The 13,286-nt window shown below is 42.5% G+C and overlaps 1 protein-coding gene across 3 annotated transcripts in view; it reads left to right on the top strand.

Moving 5' to 3' along the window:
* The window catches only part of LOC141793357 (transcription factor COE3), a 174,535-nt gene that overhangs the window by 103,243 nt on the left and 58,006 nt on the right, over nt 1–13,286 (top strand). For 2 of the 3 annotated variants that reach the window (XM_074673989.1, XM_074673987.1), the window contains exons 7-10: nt 5,430–5,511; nt 5,598–5,715; nt 12,131–12,264; nt 13,059–13,185. In XM_074673989.1, coding sequence (XP_074530090.1) covers nt 5,430–5,511; nt 5,598–5,715; nt 12,131–12,264; nt 13,059–13,185 — 461 coding nt within the window. The remainder of the gene's footprint in view (nt 1–5,429; nt 5,512–5,597; nt 5,716–12,130; nt 12,265–13,058; nt 13,186–13,286) is intronic. The other variant, XM_074673988.1, reaches the window with a different exon arrangement.

Genomic DNA, 13,286 nt, shown 5'->3' with positions numbered 1-13,286 from the left:
TGCACGGTTTGTTCGTTAGCCACAAACAGATGAGCTGTGACGGCGCGGCGGTCGGCGGGTTAACCAGGACGGATTGTTGTTTGCTCGTCGCGGCCTCGGCTCGCCACGCTTGCTTTGTGCTTTGTTTCACTTTGTCACCAGAAAGACGAGGCCGGCCCGGGCTCGCCAGGTGGGCGGTCAGGTGGTAAAGTGGCAGCGGCGGGCGGCGAGGTGGCTCCTCACAGAGAGAATCAAAGTGTCAGGGCGAGCACAGCTTTTAAAAATACTCCTGCTGAAATATTGATTTTTTTCTGCTTCTTTTTCTTTCTTGCCTAACGTAATAAGTGAGAGACTCCAGGGAGCGTGTGTGTGCATGTGTGTAGCCCTTCAAAGTGTGTGTTCTCATACAAGCAGTGTGTGTCTGAGTGTGTGTGTGTGTGTGTGTTCATCAGGGCCTTGTAATCTGAGCTCGATGTAATTGCTTCCCATAGTGCACTGGGTGTGGTCGGGGTGACATCATCTGGAGTGGCCGGAGAGAAATGCTGAAGTCAGACCAGCGCCTCCCTCCTCCACCTCCTCCTCCTCTTCCTCCCCTCATTGTGAGCTAGATTGGCTTTAGATCGGCTTCTCTGGAACAATTAGAGCAGCCTCCTTTATGTCCCTGCTTTACTCAGGATTAAACCGGAAACTGGACTTGAAATAAAGTCAAATGCTCATGAAGAAAATGATGCTTGAAGCTCTGAGGCTTCTTTTTTTTTTCTCTTACACCTCAGGCATCATCCACAGTGAATCCTGAACCTTTTCAGGTTTTGTAGCTCTTATTTTGGTCCAAACTGACACAAAAAGCCAATTTGAAGTCCTCTAGAGCATGCTAACATTTACATCCTGACCACGTACGAGCATAACCACAAAACTTCAATCATATCAGGAAAATCTTCACCTACACCTTTCTTGAAGTAGCAGCAGCTCAGCGACAAGTCCTACATTTGAAAACTGTCTCTGCAGATCGCCCTCTGGTGAGAGTTGAGTTTCAGACTTAAAACAACTAACATCTGGTTAGACTTTTGACCAGAGGTCTCCACAATTCTAGAATCTGACCTAGAATTTTAACATTAAAGTCAGAACTAAGACCTTGAAATCAAAATTCTGACTTCAGAGTTAGAATCATCCGATAGATAAAAGTTGGAATTCTAGAATTCTTACTAAAAGACTCAGACTTACAACTAATAAGTCAGAACTCTGGGATTTAAGAGGGTTCTAGAATTCTCACATCAAAGGCAGGATTCTAGAACTCTGGTTTTGATGTCACAACTCAGAAATCTAAGTCGGAGTTACAAACTGGGAGTCAGAATTCTAGAAATCTTAGAAAAAAAAGTGAATGTAGGACATTTCAGATGCTGACATCATTTTCAAGACATGACTATTGGAATGTGTTGTGATTTCCTGAACCATACGTGGAGGGAGAGAAGGTGTGTGTGTTGCATTAGTGGCATCCATTCTTAAAAGTAAATACACATCAATGTCACATCCAGTGTCAATCATACGAACTCACAATTCTGAGAATCGTTCTCGATGTTGACAGCTATTAAATTATTTTCTCTAGTGGCTCTGATCCTCATCTTTATACGTTTCGGCTCTTTAGGTAACAGTCACAAATGTATAAACAACAGATCAAGTGGTAAATTCTGAATGATTTAAATTTCTGATTCGCTTTCTTAGAGCTATCTTGTGACATTTTCGTGGTTTCTGTGACATCACTTGTTTGTTTCTGAAGCCGAGTTTTAAGCTAACCATCCTTGATGGTTTCCATATTAAAAATGCTGACTCAACCTAACTTTGGTTGAACTAGCAAGAGTCAGACATGTTTAGATTCACATTAGCTTCTTTGAATGGGTTTGTATGTGGTTTCTTGAGCCTCTGCACCCAGCATCTAGTGGACACTAAAAGAACTGCAGATATAAAATTTTCTGCATCATATTAATTTATTATAGCTGGAGGTTGTTTATCCCTATGCAGCTTAGACCAGCAAAATCATAGCAAACCTTAAGTTTCCTTCAAAATATAAGCATATACTTATCTTCCTATAAAATAAAACTCCATAAGTCGCTAATTTTAGTTATGTAGATAAAACTGTTTGGGCTCAAGATCCTGGTTTCAGTTTTGAAAAGGTGCATTAAAGAGGTGATATCCCAGGTAAATTTGGAAGAACTATTAGTGACCCAAAGTAGGACAAAGTTTATTTTGTTGTGCCATCATTTTATAAAACGACACTAAATACTGGGATTTCGGGCTCAATGCACTGTGCTTTGATTTGAGTAACTATGAAAAGTCTGACAGTTTGCAGACAATGTTCAGGTTTATCCAGTGTGTGGGTTAAGCTTTTTCAAAGTGACGTGTCAAACCTGCAGGTGAGAACACGTCTGTTTTCTCCTTCACATAGAGCAGCAGTGATTTCAGAGCTGCTTTCAGCTCCACACTCTCTCTCTGTCCTCCTGTAATTGATTGTCGGCTGGAGTAATGAGGTGACAGCTGACACCAGCACACTCCCTCTCTCATTATCTTCACCTCCTCTTGAAGAGCTGGAGAAGAAAAAGGAGGTAACCGCCGTTTAAGGAGATCCACAGTTGTCCCTTTTTGGTGTCCTGATTGTGGTCAAATCTTCTAGAAAAAGGTGTGATGTATGACACTGAAATTATTTTTCGCAGAAAAAAGTTGTTGATCTACCTTCTGCCTCTGGTAGCTAGTTGGTTGTGTTGTTGTGTATTATGTAAATGTCTCTGATGTCTGAGCCTGCTTTTCTAAACACAGAATTTCCAACATTACACAAACTTGCTTATTAAAATAGGGGTGGATCATCAACACCTGTGTTTAGTATCCTAAAATTCAATCACTGTTTTTTGTCAAAATGGTTTGGTGGGGCTAAATCACTCTACAAAGACGCCAGACTCCACTGACAAAAACCCTTATTTCAGCTTATGGAACAGACAGGGGCTACACAAAGACTCAAACAAACTCACAGATCAAGGCATGTGTAGACAAACAACTCCTGTTTACTGCTGTGAAACCAAATGACTAGTTTTCTCAGTGAGGTTTGGTTGTGGTGTATTTCTCTCTAAAGCCACTAAACACCTTTCTTATGAACTGCGGTTATACCTGAAAGGATCCAGGAGTTGTTCATCTACCTCAGCTCACACACACAATGTAAAGTGGAAAGGCGTTAGGACACAAAACACTCAAGTGAACAGACACAGGGAAATATGGAGTCAATAGAGGGTGGAGATGTGAATATATATATATATATATATATATATATATATATATATATATATGGTATAGTATGTATGTGATGTGTATCCCTGTGCATGTGTTTATACATCCTTAAGTGTTTATTTGTGTGTGTGTGTGTGTGTGTGTGTGTGTGTGTGTGTGTGTGTGTGTGTGTGTGTGTGTGTGTGTGTGTGTGTGTGTGAAAAAGAGCTTGTCGTGCCTTTGTATTGTGTATTACTGATTGTAAGTGTGTGTGCTTTCTGTATTATTTGTGTACAGTGTGTGTTTTTATTTGTGTATTTTGTGTTTGCAGTCCTGTTTGTGTATTCAGGTAAAGTTGTCAGGTGTGTATTATGTGTGTATGTTGTATTTTTTTCAGTGTGTGTGTCTGAATACAGATGTCTGGTGAATGTGTGTAGATATATGTGTGTGTTTTGTTTTTGTGTACAGTGTGTATTTTGTGTGGATATTGTATTTTTCTGTGTCTGCTGTATGTGTGTGTGCCAGCTGTGTGTGTGTGTGTGTGTGTGTGTGTGTGTGTGTGTGTGTGTGTGTGTGTGTGTGTGTGTGTGTGTGTGTGTGTGTGTGTGTGTGTGTGTGTTTGTGTGTGTGTGTGTGTGTGTGTGTGTGTGTGTGTGTGTGTGTGTGAATTGGAGCCGTATTGATCGGTATCAGCTCTCTGAAGGACTCGGGATCGTCTGAATGGAGCTCCACATTATTCTGTTCTCGGCCATAAAGGGCATTAGAGCCTCACAGCAGCAGATCAGCTTTCAGTCGATACACACACACACACACACACACACACACACACACACACACACACACACACACACACACACACACACACGCAGAAACACACACACACACACTGCCTATCTCTCTCCTCTCTGTTTCTTTAAAGGATCATTTCACCCAAATCGCAGACAGCAGCAGCATTTTCTCTCTTTTCAGCCTCAGAGTTTTATTTCTATCTCAGATTTTTGACATTTTGAGTCTTTTTCAAAAAATTTTCAGAGTTAATTCTTAAAACCAGTAAGCTACTGTTGCATTTTGGTTGTCCCTTTATGAGGATAAATTTGGTTTCCAGTGACAAAAATACAAATATTCTGTCTGCAAACAAATGTTTTTGAATTTTTCAGGGTTAACAACATAGTCTTGGTCATAATTGCTCTCAATAATAATAATAAAAAAACTTTTTGTTCAGAAAAGTGATCATCTCTAAGTTTGATTTAGATTTAAGTTCAAGAAAAAGCCAACGTGATAAAATCCCTTAAAGATAAAAATATTAAAGACGTGAATGAAATAATCTCAGGTGATAATTTCTGTAGTTGAACCCAAGCTGCTGTCAGACCAGCTGAGCTCCTGCTCTCTGTTTTTAAGGATATTGTTACTGTCTTATTAAGGTGGAAATCGATGCTCACCTCATTTATAACCCCGCCCCCCTCCTGGTGCCCTCCTAGCATGCCTCACTGAAGAAGGAGAAGGAGAAGAGGGAGGAGGGTGGGGATGGGTGTGGGTCTTCTTCGAGGTTATCCCCTGGTTAATGTGACATGTCTGTCTGCGACCTTGCCGCTTGTTAACTGCCTGGATTATTATTGTGATAATGTGGCAATTAAAAAGGAGGCGCTCCATCAGACGAGGAGGAGGAGGAGGAAGAGGAGGGGGTGCTGATGGTCCGAGAGATGGATGTGTGCAGATTACAAGGCAGTGTGAAATGCATTAAGGTGGCAATCCATCCTGACCCCCCCTCCATCCTCCTGCAGAGATGCGTGTTATTACCGCCCGTCCTCATTGATATCCATTCCCAATCAATACTCCTCTGCTGCCGTAAAAACGGGCGTAAATCAACACACGGCGGGTGAGAGGTCGGACGAGAGGGAGGGAAACTCAAAAGGAGGTTCCTAATGAGGCGCCATAAGTCAGCAGGGTGTGTTGAGTGTCTTCATCAGGATGCTGCTACAGAGTGATGATGTCATAAACACAGGACCAACATGACAACAAACAGAGCCTCAAATTATTCAAGTTGTTTCCTCAAACCCAGACCACCTCAACAAACTGAAGTCTGCTGTAAAATGAGCGTCCTGTGAATCCAAAACGAGCTGATCCTGAATCCCTGTTTGTGTTGAATGAAAGTGGAGGATTGTGGGTAATAAATCTGCCCTTTTGTCTTTTTGTCTCTCCAGATTCTTCCTCAAGTTCTTCCTCAAGTGCAATCAGAACTGTTTGAAAAACGCAGGAAACCCCCGAGACATGAGGAGGTTCCAGGTAAGACCCACCACACCTGGTCCAGACTGATCCAGCGCCCTGCTGCAGGAGATCCTGATTTCTCTGTGTGTGTGTTTTTGCCACAGGTCGTGATTTCCACCACAGTCAACGTGGACGGTCATGTGCTGGCGGTTTCAGACAACATGTTCGTGCACAACAACTCCAAACATGGCCGCCGCGCCCGACGCCTGGATCCCTCTGAAGGTTAGACGTCGCTCAGAAATTAACAGAGTATCATTTCACAAAGACACTCTTGAGGACTATTAAAGACTTGTAGACTCCAGGAGACTCTTAGAGCTCCTCTGAGAGTCTCAGGGACTCCAAGACTGTGCCATGAGGGGATTTTAGAAACCCCAACAGACCCTCAATCAGTCTGAGAGACCATCAGAGTTGAAAGGAAACTCGAGAGACAGAGTCAGAGTTTTAAAGACTTCAAAAGATTTAGAAATCTTGAAGGTGATCTTTTATTTGGACTACAAAGTCAGAATTCTCAGGGGAGGGATTTCTGGAAAATAATCTGAATTTCCTCTCAGAATTAATTTCAATAAATAAAGAAAGAAAGAAAGAAAAAAAGGAAAAATAGCTCTTAAACTTTTTTTTCATCCAGAATTCCAAGAAACAAAAGGGGATTCAGAATTCCAGAAAAGAGATGGAAAAACTAAATTCCAGAATTTTTATGAATTTATTTATTTTTATTTTTTAATTTTATTTATTTTTTATTTATCTAGAACATGAAAGAAAACATTTTCTTTTTACAAGATTAATTCAGGATTCAAGAGTACTGTTCAATTTTCTTGAATTGACAGGCAGGAACAGGGGTTAAAAGAAGATGTTCTAGAATACTTCAACAAAAAAAGGAAAAATAAAACTATTCTTGAATTCAATTCTAAGGGGGGGTCGGGGGGGTAAAATTCTTGATATCACAGATTTTTAAGGAAGAAAAGAAACTGAGGAACAGAAAGATTAGTCTGAGTCTACGTCCAAACGTTGACCCTATGGCAAAATTCTAGATTTCTGGGCTGGGAGGGGTCACAATTCTGCAGAAGTTCTGTAACACCGTTTATCCTTCTAGAATTCAAAGAAGAGAAATTCTAGAATGCTAGAATTCTAGCGTAAACATCGGCCTAACCTTCAAAAAGAAGATTTTTTTTCTTTTGATCCTGATCTTTGTCTACAAGTTCCATATTTTCTGTACTTTTAAAATGTAATTGCGCTCCAGAGCTTTGTTACGACTGGCAGATTTTGGAAAAGAATGCTAACACTAAATCTGAGCTGCTGAGTTAGAAATATGTTCCTCTTCCATCCAAAACACTGAATCCTATATTTCCCATGATGCATGTTTAAGAAACTGTGTCTGTGTGTGTCTTTCTCATACTTTGAGGTTAACTGAAAGAAAAACTGAACGTGACAAAGCCAAAGTAGGTGAGAGGATGTAATGTGAGGAAACTGTCCTTTAAAGAGTGAAGCAGGTCTCTATGAAACCTCCGGTTCCTGGCACGTTTCCGTCCGGCAGCGTCAGGAGAGCACGTCGAACAAACGCTCCGTTCTTTCGGCGTCCACAGCGAGCAAATAAAATTCATCACTGGAGTATAAACTTCACACGATGAAACTCGACTCTGAGAGCTGGAGCTCAGAGGTAACATTTCCTCTGATGTAGTAAACTTTAATACCTCTTAGCCCTGTCCCCACTCTAATAAAACCCTCCTGGCTCACTGCAGAGCTATGACATAAGTCCTTCGTTTGATTCGGCCCACTTTGAGTGCCAAATGGGTGGGGCTTAACCGTGCCAGAACCAGGGTTTAAAACTACATCAGAAAATATGTGGGTCAAAGGAGAACGGACTTTAACTTACTCCAACTCACTATCCAAGTACTTATTGTTCTGTCCTGAGCCCCACCCGTCTGGCAACAGCAGGAGGATAAATCAGACTCAACTTGTATTACCAAAAAGTATTGTGTTCATCAAAACAGTTTTCAAATTAAAAAAAAATTGGGCTTTTAAAAAGCTTCAGCCGTTTGTTGTATCCACATTGAGACACCATAGGGGTGGAGCTTATGATTTAAAGTATTTGCGCAGCTTTGGATTACCTCTTGGTATGACCAAACGTGGACAGTTAAGTACACCAAATGCTCCTATTGCTTGCTGTTTCTTGGCTGAACTCTCTCCACCCCTCTGGGTCGCCCACAAGACCGAAACAAGCTTCCCAAAAAGTTTGTCCCACGTGTTATCCTCCCTGTTTCTGACTTTAAACCGGCTAACTCTACAAGTCACTTTGACTTGTTTCAAAGTTTGAGGCTTTTCTTGGAGAGGTGCTTGTTTTATTCCTCTGGGAGCCCCAGTCGGGTAGGTCTTGTAATATCACAGCATCACAAAGTATCAAGTAGAACATCCAGTAAAAGAAAAGTACACCACTGACTCTCTGTCCTGGCAGTCTTTGGAGTTAGTTCCACCCCTCTGGGACGTTCAAGAGAGTAAAACAAGCCCTTAAACAATGTGCCACCAGCCAGACTTCAAACAGCCGTCGTGTCCTCGCTGTTTTCGCCTCCCTGATGACGTCTTGTGCTTCTTTCTTAACTTGTTTTAAAGTTTAGAGGCTTTTCCAGAAGCGGATGATGTCACTGTCTCGATTGATTTGACCTACATGCAGCACCAGGCGGGTGGTGTTTATCAAACCGGGACAGGATAAGGTGTCTGATCAAAGAAAAGGGGAGAGATTTGACCTCTTGAGTGCTGGAGGTCTGTGCTGTAAACCCCACCCGTCTGGCGTGTCCAAAGGGACGCAACAAACGACACAAATATGTCATTCACTAAGATGAGATGCTTTTGTTCCTCACCTGTGATGACACCTTGAGGAAACGTACCGATGAGTGTTTAAACATTCATGTTCGGAAGAGTGTGCGCTCTGAGTGTACTGTACGGTGTCCTGCAGGGGCCAAACAGGGGATCTGTTGTTTACCAGCGACTCTGTATCTCAGCCCACGGAGGAGAGCTCGCCGTCTTTCATCTCATCCAGACTGGGATGTTTTCAGAGGGGATAAAAAGCCAAACATCTGCTCTCGCCTTTGTCCCCAACCCTCAACCCCCACGTCTCCCTGATAAAACTTTCCACCGCCGCTCCTCGCCTTTGTGCTTGTTTGATTGGAAAGTCCCCGACCGCCGCCGACACTAACTCCACCCCCCTCAGACCCCTCGGACTGTTTGTTTACAGCCGTGACAAAGGAAGAAAATTAATAAGCAGATGACAATCGAGTCCTTCGAGCAGGGAAAACCCTCGACCCTCGGCTGCTGCTTTCTTTTCTTTCCACTCATCACTTTTGAAAGTTCATCCTCTACTCCACCGTGAACCCGACTGAGACTCCCCGACAGAAATATCTCCTTACATGTCAGCGTTGTGGTGCTCTTCAGGAGCTGCTTTCTGATCCACATACATAGGAAACAATCCGTGCAAACCAGAACCTTTCTGTATCTCGGGCAACCTGATCTCATAGAAACACAAAGAACAACCTCTTAATGTCTTTAACTGATGTTCCTCTGAGTGCATGTAAGGAAACATGTTATTACATGTGCTGAATGTTGCAGGAACATCTTAAAAAAAGAAAAAAGTTTGTGCTTTTGTTTCAAACATGCCGTCATCCAGAGTGAATAATCTATAACTAACTCTCTGCTTTGTTTCAGTCCAACCTGACTCCACTCAGAGCAGAGAAAACCGTTCCTGTAATGTTTAATAGCGTCTCTGAACGCAGCTTTATGGATCAGATCTCCGAGTAAACAAAGGAAACTCCGAGCTCTGACTGGAATATAAAATCATCCTCTCAATAAAACGGCTCCCGCTCCGGGAAAAAGGCCGTAAACCTGCTCGGGTCCGTCCGCCTGTCTGACTCGACCGGACTCGAGCAGTCTAGTCATCACGGAGACGCTGTTTATGTGGAGTATTGATCTCTGTGGCGTTGGAAAAACCAATCGCTTTGCATGTGTTAGAGCTGATGAACAGGCTGCTGAAAGATCTGTGAGGACGGGAAGGTGAATGTAAAAACATCCAGTGATTGGGTGTTAAACACAGGTCAAAGGTCAACAGGAAATACTCTCTGAGGCTGTGATTAAACAGGAAATATGAGACAAGGATCTGCTGTCCAATAACAACCAGGATAAATCATGTGATACAAAAATGTTGGAAGTGAATGTTTCATCTCTGATGTTGATTTTGGCAGCTCTTTTAAAATATTTTTAAATGACATTTTTGACTTTTTTGCCCTTTATATTTTATCTTGTGGAATAGTCATCTCACTTTAGTCAGTGGTTCCCAAAATCAGGGTCAGGGCCCTGTGGAGGATTATGAAATACTGATTGAAAGTAATGAAATGCCTTACAAAATCAAAACTATAAATGTTTCCTTTAGATAATTATTGTAAAATATAAACAAAATTAGGGAATAAATTTACCCACAAGCTGACTCAACCAGGACAACAATGGCATGGTAGGTTTGTAACTCCTTGAACATGAGCAAAATCAAATATCCTTTTATTTTTATTTGTGTCTCTTTTTGGATTTTCCTGTTCGTGTATTCCCACAGCAAGGGGTTTGTCAGTGTCCAGCACTGCTATATTTGGGTCGAGGGCTGAAAAGCTTCGTGCAGCCTGACCTTAAATCAAGATGTTTCTTCTCTTTTTCTCTCTTTTCTAAGGTTGCCCCATGTATTTAAAATCCTTTCTAAAGAAACTAAAAAAATCATTCTTCAGCTTTTTTGACTGTATTATATCTTTGGACTCCAAATTAAAGCAAAATGAACATGGAAAAGGTCAGGGTTGTGTTGGTATCGTACTGGCAAAAAGACCTAAAAAGAGCATGTATTACATCCTGTGTTGGTGAACACACTGGACAGATATTTAACTTACTCGACATGTAATTACATTGAATTGTTTGACGATTAAGAACTCGTTGATTCATCTCCAAATCCTATAATGAATAGATGTTTAGATAAACAGTGTTACGATCTGTATAAAGGAAGCCAGAGCGTAGCATTAAAGTGATGCTGCCTTCCTCCCTCCACACAATGACCAAACAGACAAATACCTGCCGTCAAAAAGTTTTGATCCTTTTTTTAAGGCAAGGGACTATATTTGGTAACATCAGAACAAATTACACAATGAAATTTTTTTAGTCATGTTATGTCCTCTAATAAAACTGAGGGGATGAAATTTTGAATTTCAAAGTATCTCAAAAGCCCTGTTTCCGCCAAGCGGTTCAGTTAGGTGTGTCTCGGGATGGCAGGCATTTTATGGCATTTCCTCTGACTGATCCCGAGACAGATCCACAAAAACCTGAGACGAACCGTCTCACTTTTTTGGTCAAAAGAATCGTCATTTACTGTCCTTTGTAACAAAGAGCCACATTCCAAAGGAAAACAAATTGCTGGAGGTCTTCCATCATTTCTCTTTGTTTGTGTGTCGCATGTTGTTGGATTCATTAGCAGGGCACACTGTGTTGCACTGAAACGGCAACCTCTGTCCTAAGAATATGAGACAATGCGGAAGTGCTAAAATCTGCAGTTTCTTGAGTGTTCGCTTGAGGCTGGCTCTGGAAATACCGTAAGTCACGTTCACACCAAGCCAAAAAAAGCCATTTCCAAAGCAGAAATTCACCTATTTACTGCCTGGTTCAAAAAACGTCTTCTGTCTTAGTCGCTAATTTTACTACCTGCACCCACTGTACAGGGGGTGAATTTTTGTCTAAGTCGGCCGTTCATAGAATTTTAAGATCGCGAGCTCCCCCAATAAGAGGCACAGCTGAGTGACTGACAGGCGCCCAATGGCTGCGGGCAAAGCCCTTGCCACTACCAATATGGCCACTAAAGCCGATGTGCTTCATTTTCCGTTTCAGAAACAGACAGGTGACGTCGGCGAGACTACGTCTATGTTTTATACAGTGTATGGTTGCGCTGCTTTGGCGTCAAACTATCCCGTAGCTGACGCAGCTAGCGTCACCCAGCTTACACGCTGCCTACCATGAGGGAGCACAGTTGGCTGTGGAAATGCAAACAGGATCAATCTTCACTGAGCCAACCCGTACCAAAGTGTACTGCTTGTTGAAAACGGGGCTAAAGAATGCCCTATAAAGGGCTACATTCACAAGATTACTGAACACAAACCTCAGGGTGAATAAGGCAGAAATAACAGACAAAACATCTTTTTTTAACCAAACTAAAGACAAAACCTTACTGAACTACCTCACAGAAAAAGAAGACAAAACAGACATTCAAATCAAAACAAAACCTTTCTCCTCATTGAAAAAGTTTTTAACTCTCAAAAAGTTACAACGTGTTCTCTATAAACGCCCCATCAGCTGTTTTCAATCAGCAGCAGACACCTGGGGCAGAGGAAGGAGAAGAGAAAACTGAACCACACCAGACCCACAATCATGACAGGACTAATTATGTCTAATATAGAAAAAAACAGAAAACCTATAATATGTCTGTTACTAAAATCTCAGAGAGAAAAAAGTGAAGCAGGTCTGATGGTTTTGATACAAAAGATAAAAGTTGATTAGAGTTTGAGTTTAGTGTCCTGTTCTTGTGTCTAACTCTTTGACTAATCTTGCTGTCGTCTCTCCTGTGTTCCCGAAGCAGCCACGCCCTGCATCAAAGCCATCAGCCCGAGCGAGGGCTGGACGACCGGCGGAGCCACCGTCATCCTCATCGGGGACAACTTCTTCGACGGACTGCAGGTCGTCTTCGGCACCATGCTGGTCTGGAGCGAGGTGAGAGGAGAGCTGTTCTACTTTTTAAGTTTGCAAAGTCTGATTTCATTTCATACCTGTCAGATCTGCAGCTTAGTCATCAGATGAAACCAACATGCAGAGAAATTTTAACTACATTCGGTGCAGAGTCTAAAAACAGCTGCACATCATGTGCTCTATCATCTTCATCTGCACACACATCCTCTGAAACACCTGCATCTGTACCTGCACCGCTCTGCCGGGTCTGTATGCCCCCAAAAATATGTAGATTGAGCGCATTGAGAGCGAGGAGCTGCGCATACGGAGCAACATGAAATATTGAAGCGGGTCCAGAAGAGCAGAACACCTGGCAGGGAAGGAGGGAAGGAGGCGAGAGGCAGACAGATATACCTCCACATGATGTTCGCTGCACATCACACACCGCTGATGGAGCTCCTCACTTTGATCAGCGTCGTCAGGCGGCGAGCAGACGGACTCCAAAGCCCAGCATCCCCCTGAACACGGGCTGATGATGACCCAGATTGGAGGAAGACAGTCGGACTGTTTTTTACAGAAAGTTTGTTTCAGAAAGAAAAATCTCTTGCGCTGCAGGAAGCCACGAGAGCACCTGAAACTTTATCTACATCGACTGCTAAAGAATCTTTCTCTGACTTTAGGCCTGAAGTGTGAGTCAGGGTTTGAGTATCGACAGTGGTTAAAGTGTCAGTTCAAACATGTAGAGTCTGCTTTAAATCCAGGAGACCTTTGTTTGGTTACTCGTTAAAGGATGTTTATGTCATATATCCACAGATTTTATGTATACGTTTGTCTTTCAGCTGATCACCCCTCATGCCATCCGGGTCCAGACCCCCCCTCGTCACATTCCCGGCGTAGTGGAGGTCACGCTGTCCTACAAATCCAAACAGTTCTGCAAAGGAGCGCCGGGACGTTTCGTCTACACTGGTGAGTCCATGAAAAACACAACAGCAGGGTCAGTGGTGACAGACGGAAACAGACGAATTATTTCACGATTTTTTGAGCCTCCACTCCTTAACCTGTAGAGT

Source organism: Halichoeres trimaculatus, unplaced genomic scaffold (genome assembly GCF_033239565.1).
Source record: "Halichoeres trimaculatus isolate MK-OKI-2021-1 unplaced genomic scaffold, fHalTri1.1 fHalTri1_scaffold_7, whole genome shotgun sequence".
Lineage (NCBI taxonomy): Eukaryota > Metazoa > Chordata > Actinopteri > Labriformes > Labridae > Halichoeres > Halichoeres trimaculatus.
This window is presented reverse-complemented; position numbering and strand designations above follow the sequence as displayed.